This window comes from Apostichopus japonicus, chromosome 9 (genome assembly GCF_037975245.1).
Source record: "Apostichopus japonicus isolate 1M-3 chromosome 9, ASM3797524v1, whole genome shotgun sequence".
Classification (NCBI taxonomy): Eukaryota; Metazoa; Echinodermata; class Holothuroidea; order Aspidochirotida; family Stichopodidae; genus Apostichopus; species Apostichopus japonicus.
Window position 1 is genome coordinate 31597056 of NC_092569.1, and position 22561 is coordinate 31619616.

A 22561-nucleotide genomic window follows, 5' to 3' on the forward strand; every position below is an offset into this window, starting at 1 on the left:
GAAAATTGTTTACCCCTGAGTGAAGAGGTTTGTTTACAAGTGACGAAAACTTCCGAATCGTATAGCAAAAATCTATAGAGTCATGATACGGAAAATTGATAGTGCCATGAAAGGCCAACTTGTCAGCTATTCGGTGATGGGCAGCGCTTAACCAGTGAAATGTTCTATCTAGACTTGGAGACCACATTATTTTTGTGATGTCATGTATAAGTCATTAGGGCTTTTAAAGGGCGTATGCTACCTTGAGGCGCAACATTAATTTTGATATACGGACCGTGAAAAGCCACTTACTACTGCCCAGGTGGTATATTCCTACAACACATTTTAGTTTTTGGAAACCGACCCTTTTAATTGTGGAGCTCCCATGGAGCAATTCTAACAAATAGTTACTCAGATAAAACACCAATCTCAACCAGAAAACATGAGATGTATCTATCGTATCTTTGCAGTAGTAGCACCTTCTGTTTACTAGTAGCACCTCGAGTTTAGGGTAGTAACACCTCGAGTTTAGGGTAGTAGCGCCACCGATTTAGGGTAGCAACGCTACCTGTGGTCCTTATGTGATGACGAAATCGGGGAATTGTAGGAACTCGGATAATAAAATGTTTGTGTACGTGTATGGTATGAAGACGTAAAGTCGTAAACATTAACGTTCAAACGGAAGTCAGTTAGTAAGTGGTCTTCCGGGATCGAGTGGCTCGTCAAGCGAAGAGGTAAGTCTCGTAGATACTGGGAGGGAAATGTAACATCCAACTCGACCATTGTATCGTAAAAAAAATACAAATAAGGTCACGAAGCATGGATAAATTACCTAGAGTTTGGTCAGCTAAATTTTAATTGTTGCACTTACAGTAGGCTGCTAACTTAGCCTATGCTAGTACTAATAGCATGCAGTAGTCATAAATTGCCACAAATGGAACACAACATTTTGATTAGGCCTAGATCATAACATATGACAAACCACAGCAATGCACAGACAAATGATAAGGCTAGTAAGACGTAGAGTATATTCACAAAAATTCTCTGATTGCCACTGCAAAGAAGTTATCCTGAAGTAAGCCCAGGTAAGGCTGTTGCTAATGATCATAAACAACAAAGTGGCTATTCTTACGACTAGTCGTAACAATAATTCCCTTTTGCGCATGCGCAGTTGCTATAACGTGGCTATTTTTACGACTAGGAGTACTATTTTTACGACAGGAGTAACAATAATATTTGGTTAGGGTTAAGGTTAGGGTTGGATTGAGGGTTAGAGTTAGGGTTACCCCTACTACATGCGCAGTTGCTTTATTTACTTTGAATTCGCATGAATTCGCCGATGTCGTAAGAATAGTTTATAACTAATTGTTACGACTAGTCATAAGAATAGCCACGGCCCATAAACAAAATATGCAAACTCGATCACAACTTGGTTAAATTAGAATGTTAGCAAATGAAGTTGTGTAATGTTAAATCTACATCTTATGCAAGAATATGTTTCTGGGTTTTTATTCTTTAACTTAGTTAGAACTTAGACCTCAGTCCACTCCTCAATATGGACGAGTCAAAAAAAATAAAAACCTGCTGTTCCTACAGATATATAACTTAAAGGCCTGTGATGGACGGGCGCAAAATGAAACGTCTAATAGTGTAGTAGAAAAAAAAAGATCAGGAGGGACACTCAAGTCCCCATCAAGGACCCCTATAGGAGACGAAAAAAAACTGAAGACGCAAACACTCAACCCCGGTTACAATGCTTAAAGTGCTTGTCCAAAGCATTCTTAAACCCATTGACACTACTGGCAAGTACAACTTTCTCAGGCAAACCGTTCCGCTTATTCACATGAACCCTATTAGAAAAAAAGTTATGCCGAATATTAATCCTACTTTGTGACTTTTGGAGTTTTTAACAATGACCTCTGTTACAACTACTATTAGCAAACATGAAAAAGTCGGTAAAGGATAAATTGTCAAAACCATACACAATCTTGAAAACCTGAATCAAGTCCCCACGTAACCTCCTAAGCTCCAGTGTGGTGAGATTCAACAGTTGTAATCACCTATAATAAGGAACACTCTTTAAGGAACTAATCATCTTAGTAGCCCTCCTCTGGACCTTTTCAAGTACTTTCTTATCCTAAGCAAAATATGGGTTCCAAGCCTGCGCAGCATAGGCTACACCAGATGAAGCCTAACCAACTGCTTATAAAGCCTAACTATATACTATGTCCTCTTTCAGAAAACTGAAGTTCCTCTTGAACATACCTAAAACCCTACTACCTCTTTTTAGCAGCTTCAAGACAATGTTTAGAAGGTTGCAGAGGTGGGTCAATGTAGATACCTACTGTACGTCTCTTGTAACCTGTAACTCCACACCATTAAGATTGTAGGTATACATTGGTTATGCACCTGTAACTGTAGGTAGTAGTAACCAATGTATACCTACCTTGCATAAATTTATCAATATTAAAAAGCATTTACCATCCCTGAGACAAGGAAAAAACCTTATCCAAATCTGTTTGAAACTTCTCAGAATTGCTTTTGGAAGAGACCTCATACAATTTGGTGTCATCAGCAAACTTCTTAGCTGTACACAAAATATCTCCGTCAATGTCATGTAGGCAACAAACAAACAAAAATGCAGCAGGGTCGGCATTTTCCGGGGAAAAACCTGTTTTTCCCACTAAGCGGTAAAAACCAGGTAAAAACCGGGAAAAACTGGTAAATACCGGTAAAAACCGCCTCCGTCTCGAAAACTATTATTACTTGTCCGTAATATGCAGGGTCATCAGTAGGCATGATATTGTTTCATGACAGGCATATGTTATTGAATATGGGAGTTTCTTAGCTTCATTTTGAGCTATTTTATCACAACCTAATTCCACTTTTTGTGGAAAAAAAGAGTATTTTTCATATTGCACATGTATAGTTATTATATATGTCACGATCTCTTTAGCAGTATGCATTGCCTATTGCCCAAACCATTATAGGTCTACACTGGGACACTCACCCCTCCTAAATTCTTCAGGCCTATTATGTGCTCAGACAGTTCATTCAACTAATGCAGTATGCAACAGTCTATTGAGGTGAACTTCAATCCAGGGGGCTCAATAGAAACTGCTTTGAAACTATGTAAGGCATATGGGCCCAATTAAAGTATTCAACGCACAATCTACTTGGCGAGCGAGTTGTAAAAGTTACACTGTGAATATGTTTGCTCACTTTCCATGTTTTTGTGATGGTGTTGCATTATATATAAATGTAACAAGACAATGTGACATGTGTAATATGACGAACCATAGCCCTAGGAGGCACCAACAGTTTGATACTTGTCCATTCTCTAGATTATGGAATTATGCATCTCGATAGGAAATAAAGTTGGGTGATTTGAGCATCCAGTATATTATTTATTTGAATTGTTTATAATAGTCTGATCGGTAAACTCACAAAGTTATAGATCATGGCTGTTCTTTGGATGTACCCAAACCCCCTACCATAAGATGCCATTTTCTTGTAGTTTCTATGCTCCTCCACAAGTTTCACATGAAAATTTAGGAATTCTATATAATTTGAGGTTTTTCCCAGTTTTTCCCACTTATAGGTGGGGAAAACCTCCCAGTAAAAACCGGTAAAAGCCTGGTTTTTACAGGGCGGTAAAAACCGCCTGGTAAAAACCGGCCAACCCTGAAATGCAGGTAACCTGACTTTATCTGACCTAGTTCAGAACGAGGTGTAACAGAAGTGTTAGACACCACCATTGAAGTTTTCTGCTTGTCGCTACAAAATGCAGACAAAATTGATTGTACACTAGTGTCTATAATTTCCGATGGTAGCAAGCAGTGTGTGTATTTTCTGGGATTAATGGTGGTGTCTAACACTTCTGTGAGACGTTTCTTTGTGCGCGAGTCTTCACACCCTTTAAGCTAAGCGTGGGCAGGCTAGTAACTTAACTCGCAACTCTAACTCACAACTACTTCGGACTTGAGTAGTGACTTCAACTTTCACACATTTTTTGATCACTTTCCTTTCTCTTAAAATTCATGCACCAATGTCTATACTATCATTACACTACATCTGATCTCTATAAGTCTGTAGCATGATCTTATCTTTTCTTGCTCTTACAATACACTGCACAATGTCTTTGTTGGCAACAAGTCTTGCATTTTGCTTTATTCTTATTAATAGTGTTAAACTGAGTACTCCCAATAATCAACCTTAATCTCTCACAATAGTACATTAAAAATTGTGACCCACATCATGTACACAATAGTACATTAATAGAACTTTGTGACCCACATCATGTACACAATAGTACATTAATAATTGTGACCCACATCATGTACACAATAGTACATTAATAGTTGTGACCCACATCATGTACACAATAGTACATTAATAATTGTGACCCACATCATGTACACAATAGTACATTAATAGTTGTGACCCACATCATGTACACAATAGTACATTAATAATTGTGACCCACATCATGTACACAATAGTACATTAATAGTTGTGACCTACATCATGTACACAATAGTACATTAATAATTGTGACCCACATCATGTACACAATAGTACATTAATAATTGTGACCCACATCATGTACACAATAGTACTGTACATTGCAGTTGTGACCCACATCATGTACACATTAGTACTAATAGTGACCTACTGTACATCATGTACATAATAGTGCATTTGTGACCCACATCATGTACACAAAGTGCATTAATAGTTGTGATTCACATCAGGTACTCAATTGTGCATTAATAGTTGTGACCCACATCATGTACACAGTAAGTACATTAATAGTTGTGTTGTGACCCACATCATGTATTCAGTAGTATGTCATTAATAGTTGTGACCCACATTATGTACACAATAGTAAATTATAGTTGTGACCCACATCATGTACACATTAGTACATTATAGTTGTGACGTACATCATGTACACAATAGTACATTAATATTTGTGACCCACATCATGTACACAGTAAGTACAGTACATTAAAGTTGTGACCCACATCCTGTACACAATAGTGCATTAATAATTGTGACCCACATCATGTACACAGTAAGTTCATTAAAGTTGTGACCCACATCCTGTACACAATAGTAAATTATAGTTGTGACCCACATCATGTACACATTAGTACATTATAGTTGTGACCTACATCATGTACACAATAGTGCATTAATAATTTTTACCCACATTATGTACACAATAGTAAATTATAGTTGTGACCCACATCATGTACACATTACTACATTATAGTTGTGACGTACATCATGTACACAATAGTGCATTAATGATTGTGACCCACATCATGTACACAGTAGTATATATGTCATTAATAGTTGTGACCCACATCATGTACACAGAAGTACATTAATAGTGGTGACCCACATCATGTACACAATAGTGCATTAATAATTGTGACCCACATCATGTACACAGTAAGTACATTAAAGTTGTGACCCACATCCTGTACACAATAGTGCATTAATAATTGTGACCCACATCATGTACACAGTAAGTTCATTAAAGTTGTGACCCACATCCTGTACACAATAGTAAATTATAGTTGTGACCCACATCATGTACACATTAGTACATTATAGTTGTGACCTACATCATGTACACAATAGTGCATTAATAATTTTTGCCCCACATTATGTACACAATTAGTAAATTATAGTTGTGACCCACATCATGTACACATTACTACATTATAGTTGTGACGTACATCATGTACGCAATAGTGCATTAATAATTGTGACCCACATCATGTACACAGTAAGTACATTAAAGTTGTGACCCACATCATGTACACAATAGTAAATTATAATTGTGACCCACATCATGTACACATAAGTACATTATAGTTGTGACCTACATCATGTACACAATAGTGCATTAATAATTGTGACCCACATCATGTACACAGTAGTATATGTCATTAATAATTGTGACCCACATCATGTACACAATAGTGCATTAATAACTGTGACCCACATCATGTACTGTACACAATACTGTAGTACATTAATAGTTGTGACCCACATTATGTACACAATAGTGCATTAATAACTGTGACCCACATCATGTACTGTACACAGAAGTACATTAATAGTGGTGACCCACATATACACAATAGCACATTAATAATTGTGACCCACATCATGTACACAGTAAGTACATTAAAGTTGTGACCCACATCCTGTACACAATAGTGTATTAATAACTGTGACCCACATCATGTACACAGTAGTACATTAAAGTTGTGACACATCATGTACACAATAGTACATTAATAGTTGTGACCTACATCATGTACACAGTAGAACATTAACAGTTGTGACCCACATCATGTACACATTAGTACATTATAATTGTGACCAACATCATGTACACAATAGTGCATTAATAATTGTGACCCACATCATGTACACAGTAGTACATTAAAGTTGTGACCCACATCATGTACACAATAGTACATTAATAGTTGTAACCTACATCATGTACACAGTAGTACATTAAAAGTTGTGACCCACATCATGTACACATTAGTACATTATAATTGTGACCAACATCATGTACACAATAGTGCATTAATAATTGTGACCCACATCATGTACACAGTAGCACATTAATAGTTGTGACCCACATCCTGTACACAATAGTGCATAAATAATTGTGACCCACATCCTGTACACAGTAGTACATTAATAGTTGTGACCCACCTCATGTGCATCAAAATACATGCAGTACCAACATTGTTGGTCACAAAAGTGACCAAATGGCCAGTCATCCAACCTCACTTACATACAGTAGGTGGCTGTGATGTGTGGCAATTTGTGTGGTGACGCAGATGCATGTACAATGACTAGCAATGTCCAGAGGTTTTTTGGTGACTCATACCAAGGAGTTGTTCCATATTAATAACTCCCTGCTCATACAAGTACAAACTTGTACATAAAACTGGTGAACTTCACACTTAGTATGTATATATGGGTCCACTACATTATTAATTAGCATAAGAACTACTGTAGCATAGCTGTGAAAAATTTGCAATTTTAAAAGTTCTCTTGTATCCCGGAATGTGGCAACAGTCATGTGAGTTGATTACCTCATTGTTGCTGCAAACTATGGAAAGAGGAATAACCTTTCCAATAGAGCATACCAAGATTGAAGAGTTTTGGATTATCTTTGAATTTCTGACTATTCCTTTGCAGGTGGTGACTGCACAGATGGAGGATACTGTATGTAATTGATGGAATTGGCATACTTGATTTGAAAGGGGTTGGCATCTACTCATCTAGAGACTTTTCAATCACCTTATGTCTTCCCGTGATGATCAAACCTTGTGGGACTGTACTCGTAAGGAGATGGTTACTGAATTAGACCATGGATCCGTAAGTGTTATTTGCAGGGGAATTAAAACAAACTCATCCAGGCGCGTAGGGGGCGAAGGGGGAGACCTCCCCCCCTTGAGCATATTTTTTTGTGTGTTTTTATGATATCGCTATTAATTTCAAAGTTAGATGCAACAGTTTATAGGAAGTGCCATTTCCAGCGATCTGAGAGGCATTTTAAGCTAAAATTTCCTTGTACTCTTAAATAGTTTTCAATGCCGTATCTAGGCCTCTGATTGTTTACCTACAGGTTTGCCCCTTCCGTGGCAAATTCCTCGCTACGCGCCATCCATCACTAGCCCTCATTGAAGTGTTGTATTGACAAGAATATTTCATTTCCTCGTAATCTGTAATTCATATGAGTTATTTGCTCTGCTGTTCAAAGTGCTGCTTTGTAATTTTGGAGTATCTCCAAAATAAATCTTTGGTTTTCTTTAATAGTTTTATTAATTCTTTGCCATCTGAGGTGAAAGGAATCTATGCAAAGGTGTAGTTTGTCTCCTGTAGTTTCTGTTACTTGTCGTTCAGCCTCTGAAGAAGATCCTGCTAGAGTAGGATCGAAACGTCAGGCCCACTCATACTTTTACACATACTCTTACACAGGCTATTGAGTGGGATAAGCAGTTTGTTAACAGTGTTTGTTAAAATTTTGATTTTTGATTTAGAAATTGGTAATTATTAGATCTACAACAGTTAATTAAATTGCCATATCTCTGATTTAATCTACAGTCCCACCGAGTCGGACCTTCCTGCCAACGAATCTGGTTCCTCTACACGACCCATTCGGCACTATGAATCTGAACAAATGAAAGAGTACCGCAAGAAGATATATGACATTTGGACATTTCATTCACTTGAGGAGGTACAATACAGTTGTAATGCACATATGATTCTTTTATTCAGTTATTCTTTGGTTGGTTTTAAGTAACTGCCACTGTTTGCTTCAGTTTTATAAAAGTTTATATCTCATCAAATTAGAGAAGTATATATGCAGTTTTGAGTTAGTGTACATAGAATTTGCACATTTTGCAAAGCATTTTGCTATGCAATACCTGATAAATTATTCCCTGTATTTGAACTTCAGCATACTAAGACCAAGCTATTCACATGCTACGACAAAAGAAAAGTGTATCTATAGATTTAACTAATTCAGTGTGTGAAGGTGCTGGGGTGAACAAATGATTGTATATTATTACTCAAATAATGTTGGTTTTTCTTGCAAGTAAGGTTACCAGCAATTGAGGATTCCTTTTCATTCTCTTATTTACACAGGATTCCTGTAACTTTATAAAATGGAAGAAATTCTTTCAAGGGTTGCCATCAACCAACTTTAAACAATGGGATAAATTCCTGAATCGATATCCTGATCTAAAGGTCAGAACACATGTATGTATTACTCTATGTGTGTGGGTGTATGTATGTATGTATTTTAGATCCTCCTGCAAGCAGGAACTCGTGAAGAAGCCATCATTGGCTTATCAAATCTGCAAGCTGACTGAAGTCAGTCTCTTAGATTCATATTTAACGTCCATGATTATGAATTGTCAATTGTCAACAAGTCTGTAACTGGAGGACATACGTTAATCTTGGAGTGCCTCAAATTGGGGACCTTATGATTGAAAGGCACCTGAGCTAACACTCCTTAGTGTGCATGTATGTGTGTCAAATCTTAGGCAAAGATTGTATAATGCTACTTGGTCTGGTTCCCATAATTCTTGTCTTCCATCTGGAAGGCGTTTCTTTTGAAGCAGAGACAATGTATGATTTGAGAAATTTATGAGATATGCTTGGACATTACGGAGTACAGTAACAGCATATAAATCTGTTGCCAGTGCCTATGTGTACTGCAGTGTTCACTGAAGCATTACTAGAGAAGCCAGACAGCCTGGGTATAATAAAATTAGTAAAGAGATTTATTGTGCTATAAAATAAAAGCTGTTAAAAATCAATGGTAGTGCCATACCCATTCATCTTTAAAGGTTCTGGATGATGTTGTTAAACGTACTGGTAAAATTATTAGGAAAATTCTGCTGTCAGTGGCCTTGGTCTACAAGAATCGTGTACGATACAAGCCGCTGTCCATGTGGAATGATCAGCCACCCATTGCATAATCATCTAACCAGCCATATCATTGCTCGTAGCAGTAGATTGAGGTCTCTGACGTCACACACAAATAGACATTGTTCTTCATTTATAGGCACTGCCATTAGTGTTCACAACAAGGACTTCACGAGGTAGGGGTGGCCGTTCCACTTAGTTGCGCTGTTGGAGCTAGTTAGTGCATATTTTGTATAGACTGCATATAATTGTTGAATATTATCAATGTTCTTTGTATTTGTATCATTCATCGTATGGCTCTCTGCAGATATGTAAATTCCTTCTGGGATTCAATAAATTTTACTTACTAACTTACTTGCCACAAGTGCTTTATTCCTAATCTTCAATGAACCAATGTTTGGCATGAGGAATGAACAAACTCAGTACAAATTTCAGTTTTCGTCAGGAATATTAAAGTAGGACAACAAAAAGCTCTTCCAGAATCACTTTACAGTACAGTATGTGCTTTATTTATCAATAGAGTAGGGAATGAAGAATTATAAATGCATACTGGATTGCACATATTAATTGGACACTGAATTTCATTTTGTGAAAATAAGTTTGAATTATTTGTTAACTTATTACTATTTCACGATAAGTTCTATGTTCTGTTCCTTGTTACATAGAAACTATTGGAAAGCTTGAAAGATGAAGACGATGGCTCTTTCGAAGGTGGGATAAAAATACTTATGTCTGTTTTTATGAAAGAGCTTGAGAATTATTAAATGACTCCAAAGGACTATTCTTTCTTCAGAGTAACATAAGCTCAGTTAAGTGTAAAACATGATAAATCAACAATGGCAATTTGGATTGAAGTCATAGTTGGTAAATAGATGTGCCATAGTGAGTAGATGAACCCTATTGATTTTGGTGCTCATCTCATGAATAATAATGAGGTCACTGGGTCAAACATGAAAATCTTCTAATACTAATAACTCCGCAACCGAAAGTCAGAATTTATTCATACTTGGTAGTAATGTGTTGGTAGATAGTGGTTACATGGTAACATATGTTCAAGTTGATATTATGCATATTTATTAGGGGGTGGGCTTAATTTTACTTTCACTTATATAGCTTGTAAACACGGTAACTGAACAACGACAAGATGGATTGAAGTCATACTTGGTACATATATGCGCCATAGTGAGTAGAATAGCCTATTGATTTTGGTGCTCATCTCAAGAATATTAATGAGGTCAGAGGGACAAATGTAAACATTTTCAGAATTGAATCTTTGTGTGAAGGTGTTAGTAGATAGCGGGTATGATAATGTATGTTCAATGTGATATTATGCACATTTATTAGTGGGCAGGGCTTAAGTTGATTTTTGGTAAAAATAGCTTGTAAACATGGTAAGTTAACATATTTAGTAGGTAGGTCCACAGTCAGTGAAAGAACCTTGCTGATCAATTTAATCAACAATGACAAAAGCTTGGGATTATAATCTCAATTGGCAAGGAATCACAATAAGCCCACTGGCTTTCTGGTTTTCTTTGGCCTTACAATACCCACCAAGAACAATTGTATGTCCTAATGGTGAAGGCCTGATGTAAAGTGGTTAGAGGGTCATCCCACAACCTTAAGGTTCCAGGTTCATAACTCTACCAGGAGACTGATCCTCTTGACCCTTTTCGTTAAAAATTGCTGCTGTTCTGCTGAGTCTTTTGTGAATTTTTGGGATTGTGAATCGGGAAATGGGCTTTGGGAGAATTTTATTCCCCTTGGCTGCACTCTAGTGATGATGAATGAGGTGATTTGAACCCTTCAGGATTTGAGGAAGTGGGACGTTGTTGGGGTACACTCCCATCAGTTGAAAAGGAACATTAAAAATGGTGTTCTGAGAGAAGAAAAGGATGCAACAATAACATGCACTTGCTCTGCATGTAAGTTGAGTTCAGCATAGGTGAAAATCTGAAAACTTTTTAAACACTCTAACTCAAAGAAAGTAAAGGTTTGATTTACTTCTTACCTGGTATGTGGATCCACCTTATTGAGTAAAAGAAACAGATCATTTTCTATTCAGGTGAAAAGGTCATTTGAAGTCAATAAGGGTCAAAGTCTGCAAACATTGTATACATGGTAACTTCAAAAGTAGAACTTGGATTTACATACATGTTATGTGACTCAACCATATTGAGTGCAAGGTTGTTTTCCCTGGAGGTCAGACGTCAGTATGTGCCAAAAGAGGTCATGGTTTGAAAACTTTTTAAACAAAATAACTCCAAATTTAAAGTTTGGATGAACTTCAAACTTGGTGTGTGGATCCACCTTATCAAGTATAAGACCTGTGCACAGTATACATTAGATTTGCTTGTACAAAAAGTGTAATCTGGCAAGGAATCTCAAAGTCTCTTCTGGTCATGACAGGGTAAGGGTTTTACATCTTTGGCTTCTGCCTGATACAATAAGGTTTTCTTTCATTAACCGTAAGTATGATGCTCCAAAGGAGATCTGTATGTTTCATACCGAGGATTCTAAATTGCTCTTAAGGTGTACATCAATGAATGTTTTCAAAAAAATTGGTATCTCTTATTTTCTACTCGTAACAGATGAATATTCTAACGTTCAAAAGCAACTTCAACATGAGAGGGGAAAAGCCCAAACAGAGGCTAACAAACTATTGACAGAGGTAAGCGTACTCCCAATATATGCATTAGCATTGAAAAAGCTGTAGTACTGTAGTAATTCTGTTTGCCACATAATGCCTTTCAACAATTAACTTGTGCTTCAGTGTAGAGTTCCACAGCAGACATTCAAGGGATGACTGTGTGCAGACAGGGCTAATTAGTGTACTTAATGTTGAATAAACTTTATACGAGTTACTATGTATATTGCAAGTGTAAAATATAAGACCCATTTTGGTTGTTGTAAATTTCAAAGTTCACCTTAGATGACCAGTTACCAGTGAGAGTGTGAAAACCCATCCCAATATCGCCCAGGTTCTTTACCTGTAGATATGTTTGCATTTAGCTAGATGAACCTCCCTTCTCCAGAAAGTGCATAATCATGGAAGCCATCTTATGACAGATGTCTCGTAAAAGTTTCAATTCCTTGTACAACCTTGCTTTGAGGAAAATGTTACAATTGTGGTGTTCTCCTAACTTTGGGGCCTCATACTGTAAATGCTTATGACTCTAAAGAACGTTTTAAGTAACTAGAGGAAAATGCACAATAAAAGAATAAGCAAGCACAATTGATTTGCTGTGATGATGTTATTCAATTTAGTGTTGCCAGATTGAACTAAATATATCTTCCAGATCAAACATACTATCAGCATTGTGTCTATTATACAGAAGGGCTACAAAAATGTTGACAACTGAGTGTATCCCCTTAAGTCAGAGAAACTGCTAGTATAGTGAAGCTGATGGAGGGACTCATTACTACTCTCGCCATATTTCTTTTGAAGCTAATGAGAGAAAATGTTTTGTCATCATCTAGATCATTGCAGAAGCCTGTACTTACTCCAATAAGATGTTAAGAGTCAAAATTGGATTAGTACATCAATTCACCAACACAAATATGAATGTTTCTCTTCTGTTTCTTTTCTCTACATTGGTAGAGCCTTGGAATGTGAAACTCTTTCATGGATAATAGCTGTAATCAAGACGTGCTACATAAGATAACATCATGCTATGACACACTTTGAATCTAACTAACTTGTAGTGAGAACATATTTATCACTTGTGCATCAGATAATTATTTTGTAATCTGTAATTAAATGATGAAATATTGTCATATTACATCTAGTTGAATGCAGTAGTCAAAGAAGGAGGAAAAACGTTTTGTGGACTAGAAACATCTCCATTGAACTTAGAGACAAGGAAGTTCTTCAAAGAAGGATCAAAATATCAGTACCAGCCGAATGTACGAGAATATCTCTTGAATGGTTTCCCAGATGTATTGAAGAAGGATTATTGCTGTCCAGAACCTGTCACAACCAAAAAAAAGGATAAAAACAGGAACAGCAAGCATAATTTAACAGAAGATCAAGATAATGAGAGTAAAGGTGTCATTACAGTTGTCAGGATGTTCCAAGAATTATCCCTTGAGGGACAAACACCAAGCCCTATGTTTATCCTCACAAATTATCAATTTCCAAATATAATGAAATATGTCAAAGATGTTAAAGTTTCCAGTCAGATTGGTGAATTTGATATCATTGTTTTGAGCAAGTGGTATTCATGTTTTTTTATTGGAGAAATCAAGGCTTGTAAGAGAAGTGCTACCAATTTGACGAAGTGCATATTTGAAGCTAATGACCAGCTGTTCAAATACTACGCCATTATCCAAGAAACGTTTAGGGATAGGCCTGATATTTTAGAACTTCCAGTGTATGACTTTATAGTCATACCATTTGTGGATAGGTGTACTCTAAAAAAAACAATGTCAAAGGAATTTGATGATAGGAAGGTACTAACAGAGGATGACTTACAGGACCAGGAAGCTTTTACAAACTGGTTGGGTCGTACCTTCCCACAAGTTAGTGGAGTTGGTCAGCATTCTTCTATGGATGATGATCAGTATTACACTATTGTAGAAAGATTTGCTGGCATTGGCTCTGAAGTGGAAAAAACTCCACCACAAACGAAAACTAAAGAGGAAGGAAATTTTCTGTTTCGCAATCAGAAGCTAACTTGCGTACAGGAAGAACTTGTTAAAAGTACTCACCATCTTTTAGCGATAGCAGGTGATTATGGGACCGGCAAAAGTTTGACGTTAGTCAGAAGAGCTATTCGTTTCATAGAATGTGCTCAAGGCAGTGATATCAAGGTGGTCATGGTGTCCTTTGCTGATGTTGCAGTTAGTGGAAAGTATGTTGACAAATGCTCACCAGAACACATGGTCCATCATTTGCAGCACCTATTGCAGAAGAAAAATCATGAATATATTCAAGTGAAAACCTTTAGCTCTTTTGTTGGTAAATGCAATTCAGAAGCCAGTAAAGAAGATTCCCTAGAAAGCCAAGAAGCTTGTCTAAAGGTTTTGACTGATGCTGTGGAAACAGAGCTAAAAGCAGGCAACTTGTCATTACATTTACTGTTTGATGAAGTTCCTCATAACTTAGTGTCCCAGCAGTACTTCAAAGATTTCTTTAAATGGCTTAATGAAAAAAAAGAAAGAGTGTCTGTTTCGATGACCATTGCTACTCACTCTTACAGAGTTTTCAACAAAGATAATTCATTGGTCAGAGAAGTTCTGCCTAAAGATTGTATGTACGGCTATCTAGGTAAAGTGCAAAGAACTCCCCGACGGGTATTCAATTTGCAGAAAGAAATCAGTAGTTATTGTGGTGATCATCATGAGAGTGAGCTGGATAATTTATGGGGTGGATCTATGCCTCTCCTTTATAGAGTTCCAGACTGCTCATGTCTTACAGAAAATCAAGCCCCTTTCAAGCCTGAGCCCCTTTCAACTCCCTGTGTAGAAGGGAGATTAAAATGCACTTTGAAACAGCTATTTCAAGATCTCCAAATTATCGATGAAATTGGAAATGTTAAAAAAAAAGATTGGCCGGGCAAGGTTGTTATTATTATTTCTGCTGTTTCTTGTCCAAATCTGGAATCACAGATATGTGGCTTACTGGAACAATGTTGTCAGCAGCTCAAAATTAGAATAAAAAATGAATTGTCTGTTGACACTTCTTACAGTAATGGTGATAACACATCACAAGATGATGGCCAGAGAAGTGCGTCAGTAGGTGATGAAATTCTTCTCACCAAAGAAACGTACTACATTGGTTGTGAAAGACATGTTGTCATCTGCATAGATCTAAACGCCATGAAACATTGGTTCAACGGGAGTAGGATTGCATATAGCGCTCTTGCTGTGTCTCGTTCTCTCTCAGACTATGTACATCTAACTTTTCAAGAGGAGGAAGCCTCGAAAATGTTTAAAACGAACCTTAAAGCGAATGAAGGTTTGATGTCCTCTGAAGAGATAAATGAGGCATTTCGTAAGAGTCAGGAAGGCAAAGGTTGTCTACAAACAGTACTTGATAAACAAGTCATCGAGGAGAAGAGAGTTAACAAACCTGCAGAAATATGTAACAGTAATCAATTGACATTTCATGCTGCATGCAATTAAGTGCCACAACCTTGGTGATCAGGAAGTCAATAATGGTCAAAGTTTAAACAGACTTGTTTGCCTGTTCGATCACTAAGACCAATGGCGTTTTGCTGACTGCAGCCTTGATGAAAGGAAGCTACGACCCTGTAAAGTGCTACGTTAATATTGTTACTGACATCCCAGCCCTCTTCATCCCATTCTTCTCATCGTCTTCAAAATTGACTGCTGTTGTACATCTGAACTATTTGTTTTATGCAGATGTGTCTTATACTGTAGTCTTTTCACTTCATGAACTTAGCCAGTTATTATTCCACACCAGTTCTTTATTCATTCTACAAGAACAATTGTTGAACATAAATAACATCTATGAAAGTACCTCAGGTAATTATATTTTAGTAAAACGGCCTACCTCTATTTTAGACTGGCAGTCTTGAAGTGGCTTTGAAATAGTTCTAACACATTATGTCATCGTCCACTTGTGTCTGCTGTTGAGATGTTTTGGTTAATCTTTCCATGCTTCAATTCATATTTATTTTCTCACCAGTGTTCGAAAAGTTATCTCAGGTGTTTGGAATTTTAAAATTACAGTAAAGTACATATGCTGATCGCTAGGAAAATGAAAGTCAAAGGTCGAATATCAAGCTAGTGACAAAAGAAAATCATACCAGAAGATACCATAAGGAATTTGAAACAAGAAACATTGAATCCAAAGAGGGGAACAAAGTGAAAAAAATGTTAAACACAATAGCAATAGTTGTTTAGTAATAATTTACCATACATGTATTATTGTGTAATGTGTTATTGGAAAAATCATCTTCCTTAGATTTATTGTAAATTTTTTAGAATGCATATAGAACAGTTAACTCTACATGCCTTGGCTGATTTTGGTATAAAACCTTGCAACAACTAATGGCCTATCCTGTGTGTTTGTCAACTTTAATCATTGATTCAGATTTAGGCATGGTTACTTGCAACAACTAATGGCCTATCATGTGTGGGTTTGTCAACTCAAATCACTGATTCAGATTTAGGTATGGTAACTTGCATCACCTAATGACCTATCCTTTGTGTGTTTGTCAACTCAAATCACTCATTCAGATTTAGGTATGGTAACTTGCAACAACTAATGGCCCATCCTGTGTGTGTTTCTCAACTCAAATCACTGATTCAGATTTAGGTATGGTAACTTGCAACAACTAATGGCCCATCCTGTGTGTGTTTGTCAACTCAAATCACTGATTCAGATTTAGGTATGGTAACTTGCATCACCTAATGACCTATCCTTTGTGTGTTTCTCAACTTGAATCACTGATTCAGATTTAGGTATGGTAACTTGCATCACCTAATGGCCTATTTCTAAACTTTAATCACTGATTCAGATATTTTTCTTTTGTTTAAAGATCCAGCATGTTATATCTCAACAGGTGGTAATATTACCACAATATTATTAGTAACAATAGAGCTGTTAAATAACATTTAACATTAATTGTTGTTTAACAGCTCTCTAAATAACAAAAAAAGCATGACTTGGAGTTACTTAGTATAGTAACAACAAATTGGGAATACACTAAGTCTTGTGTGTTCCTAAATGCCACTCTATTTCTCCTTTCATTTATTATTTCACTCCATTTCTCCTATTATTTATTAATTTTCAGTGCCATACAGTGGAGTTTTTTTTTTCCATATATTTTCAGTAGTCACTTGCTTTGAACTTATATTCTGATGAAGCAACTCATTGTATGATAGTCTTTCATGTGTTACTTATTATTACATTTTTCTCCATATTTTTGTCTAGGTTCATTGCAATAAATATGATCCAGTTATGATGAGGTAGATACATTCGAGTTGCCTTTCATATTTTGCCTTTTTATATTTTGCCTTTTCATATTTTGTTGTCTTAGAAAGTGCTAAAATTGCACAACATATATGTGTGTACATGCCAATAGGTTTCATATGTGAGGATTCATGAAATAGGTCACAAAATGAAATTGCAATTCAACCACTAATCCAGCCACACAAATGAATGAACAATTATTGTGTACAAATTCTACTAAATACCTTACAGTACAGTATGTATATTATCAGAATAAATAGCCTTTTCAAGTATATTGTACTCTAAGCTTATGACAATTCACAAAAATACACACAGAAAACACCTTTACAAATCCAGTCACACAAAGACTAAACGAACATAGTTGAACAAGTTATTTTTCTACTTACAAGCTTTCTTTGTGTAATCCAAATATGTATCCGTTCATGTGCATACAGTAACAAAGCTGCTGATGTGGATATATCAAATGGTTTCAAGTGTTTAGTTGTAAGCTGCGCCTGGTTTGAGTTACATCATCGTTATTAACAACAACTGCGGAGACGGCTCAGTGTATAAAAGCAAAGTTTTTGCAGTAAATATGTCGCAGATTGGGTACACATGGTATAGAGGGGTTGACTTGTTTGAAACTTCCGTCTACATTGTTAACATCACTAAAAGTCACAAGGTTACCCAATATGCAGCTTACGAATCATAATTCCTCTCTTATAAGTTATTGTATCAATACTATATCTACTATAATATCTATATTTCAAATGGCAGGTATTTACTCTTTGCAAGGTTGAATAGTGTATAAGCTTTTTCTTGTGTAAAAAGTAAGTGGGCATGATGTTTCGAACCCAGCAGGATCTTCTTCAGAAGCTGAATGCTTTTTGTCATGCTGATATTTGTCTGTAACATATTAGGTATTTCACAGTTTCGTTTTTGACAACCGCCTTTTGCTAAGTGTCTATCCTTCATGATTTGCATCTGTATGGCTACTTAATATTTACGATTAGAAAGGTTCATTGAATGATACAATGACTGCAAATACCATTTTTCATCAGCAGTTTGATTAAAAAACATATATATTTATGGATTTATATGCCACATGTGATGTTTGTCTTAGATGTAAAAAATTGCATGTGTTACATTTGAACATAACTTGGTATCATGATAATTATATTATTCATTATTTGATTCCTTCCTCGATTCATTGATTCACTATTTAACTTGGGAATTAATTCATTAATTTTATTGATTGTTAATTCAACTTCTGTAATCATTCTTCTACTAATTCATCTGTCTTTCTTACACTTTTCGTGTCTTTCTAAAACATGTCCGTTCTTTCAAGTGTCATCTTAACTCAGAACTCAAATGCCTTTAACCTGTTGTTGTTGTTTTTCTAGGCTTTTCCCAAAGTAGTGCCTTTTTTCATAATTCTTCTCTTTGGGAATTTCCAAGTAACTTGACCTTTTACTTTGTGTGAAGCATTTTATTTATAAACATTTTTGCATTGGAAGAAAGAGATCCTTCTTAATTGTATGAAATTTAAATATTTGCCAACATTCGTTATATATTCCTGTGCTATATATATATATGGTCTAGTGGATGAAAGCTGTACTCAGGAGCTGGCGGGTTCGACAACCCTCTGGCTCAACTGAGGTGGGATGTTCATCCAGGAGAAATCCAAGGTTTGCCCATCTGAAATGGTCTCCTACATTGTGTAAAATATCCAAATTGAGCTAAAACTGTAAAAAGTAGCCAATCAGCACCCAGTTGAGACAATTTTTTCTATACTGTAGTGTCATGTCCCGCTTCAGAACACTTGTATTGTCATTTCGAGCATTATAAATATCATGTTTCTATCAGATCAAGGTTAGGAACTGTTTGTACTGACAATACCAGTGTTTTGAGTGCATGATATTGGAGTACAGTTTAGAGAGGTATTTAGCATTAGGAAATTGTCCCAACTAGCTGCAATCAGCTTCTAGCACATGCATATGTATATATGTGGCTGCTTGGGGTCGTAAAGCATAGGTGACTTTCGGCCAACATCATTTCCACATTACATTACATACATTGCATTCCTTAACACATGCTTCATGCAAATTGTAGTTGGCTAGTATTTGAGGTGTCAAATGTTAGCACATTTTGATGAAGCAATATCGGAAGTTGGCAAGCTGACATTTTAGTGTCTTGTAAATCTGATTTTAATTTAGAAATAGTCTGAAGACTCAACAGCACTATTTGCTAGTTGATTAATCTAAGAAACTATAGCAACACCTTTACTGGATTTTTAGACAATTACTTTCTAATTAACATAAACTACATTTTAAGTTAGTAATCATGTATCATTGATTTTGTTAATGTATATGGTATGTCCAGAATTCACTTTGTTCGAAAGTTGTCCATCTTTTGTTGTTATAAATACATATCAGAGGTATTGTAATTTTTCAAAATTTAATACTAACAATTTGGCTATCCGGTTTGTTTTTATTTATTCTTACTTGACATTCATGCAGGGTTTCATTTGCAGGCTTATTGCAATCATGTTGAGGTTTGAATATAATTTCATTTCGTTTCATTTTTTTATATATAATCTAAGTCAAAAAGAAAAAAATTGCTGACTTGTTTTAAACCCATCAGTATATTTTTCACAGTATAGATATGCATGCATCCACAGTATTAAAGAAACAAAGCCACCGCTGAATTTGTCAATTAAGTTAAACTTAAGAATCCTGTGCTTTTATCAACGAATAAAGAAGAAAGTTATGTCAACGCTAAAATCTGCTTGTTACGAAAGCTAATCAAGTGCAAACCGATGGCTGCTTAAAGAGGTTGCTGTTTTGTTTTCTATGGAGAGAGATAGAAAGAAATATCTTAGCGATGATATTTTAAAAGAAATGTATTTTCCCAAACAAACTGAAAAGGCTCACAAATATCAAAAAGTTATTCTTTGTTGATGGCACTTTTGTGCTTACGTAACTTGCAATTTTTTTTCTTTTTAGATACGATATTTTTATACTTTTTATGCTATGGTATTATCATATATTTTGTTTTATCTAAGAGGGCTGAAAGTGATGTCTGAAATAATAGAAATGTTAATAGTTGAAGGAATGTTTAAAATTAATGAAATATATCGTGCCAATCTCATTTTAGTCGTCGCATCTTTTGTTTGTTTTCTACGCACCAAATGAACCCAGCGATCAGTTAGAACAATGGATAATAACCTCTCTTCCCTCACGGAAGAGTACATTCAAGGCTCATACATATAGTCTTTTCCGAGAGGCATTTATTCTGTTACTAGGGGTGTCCATTAAACCATTTCCCCAGGATAGAACCACAAATCAGCCAAAGTATCATGTCAGCCAATCCACCCCAACCCCTCACCCCCATCACTAGCAAAACTTATACAGAGGAGGTCATATACGTTATACGCTGCAATTCAAGTTTAATTAAATCATGCACGAGAAAAATGTTTGAATTTACCAAACAAAGTAAAAAAAAATAATTAAATATATACAATCATTACTTCGGCTATCAGGGGTTTAACTTTACCGCTTTACACATTTGTTTAGTCTCAATTGTTGACGATGAACAGGGTCGATCCAAGATTTCTAACCTGGGTGTGTGAATGACTATAGTCTAAGCGGAGCGCCACCATCCGTTGGGGCGGAGCGAACAAGACAATTCTGGTTTTGACACCTCCCAGATCACCGGAAATGGCACATCTTGGGCTTGAATATGACCAACTAGGTGTTCACTTTGCCTGAGTAAACCAAGTATTTTCCCAATATTTTTTTTGTCCATCCAAAACCTTTTTAAAGATTGTCACCAGTCACTAGTCACACATCATGTTCGACCTCATCGCATCTCCTGTGGATCATTGCTTTTGTAGGTGATTCTATGTCGCGGCCCACAATACCTGTCAGCCCCACTTTCAAGCTTTTAGGCCCATTATTCGTTCAGAATTTGAAAATTCCTACTTCTCGTGAAATAAATTCACTTCAAAAGCATACCCATAATGTTGCACAAAGTTTCATCTAGGCTATGGACATCCAATACAGAAAAACCTCCTTATACCCCTAACAGACTGGTCAAAATTGCACGAGAAATGGGAAGAATGTTGAGGAATGTTGGTCAGGGAATTTCGAAAATTCAGCCCCAGTTAATTTATTGGTGCATGGGCGCAGATCAGTCTTGGATAATGGTGGGGACGCGTGTCTGCTTCTGATAGTCTATACTAAAACAACTGTGGAGGCCGCTTAACCTGTCATTTTATATCATGTCGTATTGCTGGCCTGGTGTAGGACTTACTGCTGAGAAGCCCCCAGCAACTGCAGTCACAGTCAGTGAATCTGATGTCACGTTCAGAGACTAATGTATGCCCATTAGCCTATATTTTTATTTGTAAGCCTAGAGTACATCTGCGTGTCGATTAGGAGGTAATCCAGTCTGTCTTTAAACAAGACTGGGTATATTAATATTATGGTGTGTTTTATAATTCCTCCATAACAGTATATATATGGAGTTAGTCTAGGCCTATGTGCAACTTAATCATCGGAAATTAGGTCTAGGACTAAGTCTATATAACACTAAGTTAATGCATAGCCTAAGTTGCTGCACTAACCTGAAGTATGCATTGCATTCATCATCGTATTATCTTCCAAATCGAAGGGGTCGTAATCATAATATTGGAATTCAGGGTTTGACGGTTTGTTGTAATCGTATAGCAACATGAATTCGGCGTCGTCTAATAAATCTGTTAAATATCCAACAGTAATTGCTTCACGAACTCTATGAAGGTTTGCCATTGTTTCAAATCTTGCAGTACGGTCGTCTGCTGCAAAGTATTAGTGTATGTCGTCTGCTGTAAACTATTGTGCATACACCATAGCAACGGTTGCTATCTGTCACTGTGATATGATTGGTCACATGATTCTTCTTGGTTACATGATTCTTATTGGTCACATGACTGCCATCCCCCCCCCCCCCTTCGTACAGATCTAAAGCACAAAATCAACAGGACGTATGGAAAGCCGTTTTAACATTTAATAAGGAATTTCAGATATCTCGAAATAATTTCAGATATCTCAAATTAAATTACAGATATCTCCAATTTATTTAAGATATCTACAAATAATTGCAGATATCTTAAAATCAATTTCAGATATCTCGAAATACCAGGGA

The 22561-nt window shown here is 36.3% G+C and overlaps 1 protein-coding gene across 2 annotated transcripts; it reads left to right on the forward strand.

The window, feature by feature from the left end:
* The first annotated feature begins 286 nt into the window (after positions 1-286).
* On the forward strand, positions 287-20524 carry LOC139973368 (uncharacterized). 2 transcript variants are annotated; one of them, XM_071979991.1, is made up of 7 exons: positions 287-713; positions 7219-7398; positions 8128-8260; positions 8671-8784; positions 10122-10167; positions 12045-12124; positions 13243-20524. In XM_071979991.1, exons 2-7 carry the CDS (start codon positions 7391-7393, stop codon positions 15577-15579), a joined length of 2718 nt encoding a protein of 905 aa, XP_071836092.1. In that variant the 5' UTR covers positions 287-713; positions 7219-7390; the 3' UTR covers positions 15580-20524. The 2 variants fall into 2 exon arrangements, with proteins under 2 accessions (XP_071836092.1, XP_071836093.1); XM_071979992.1 differs by having other exon boundaries at positions 289-713; positions 8671-8772.
* The last annotated feature ends 2037 nt before the right edge of the window (positions 20525-22561 follow it).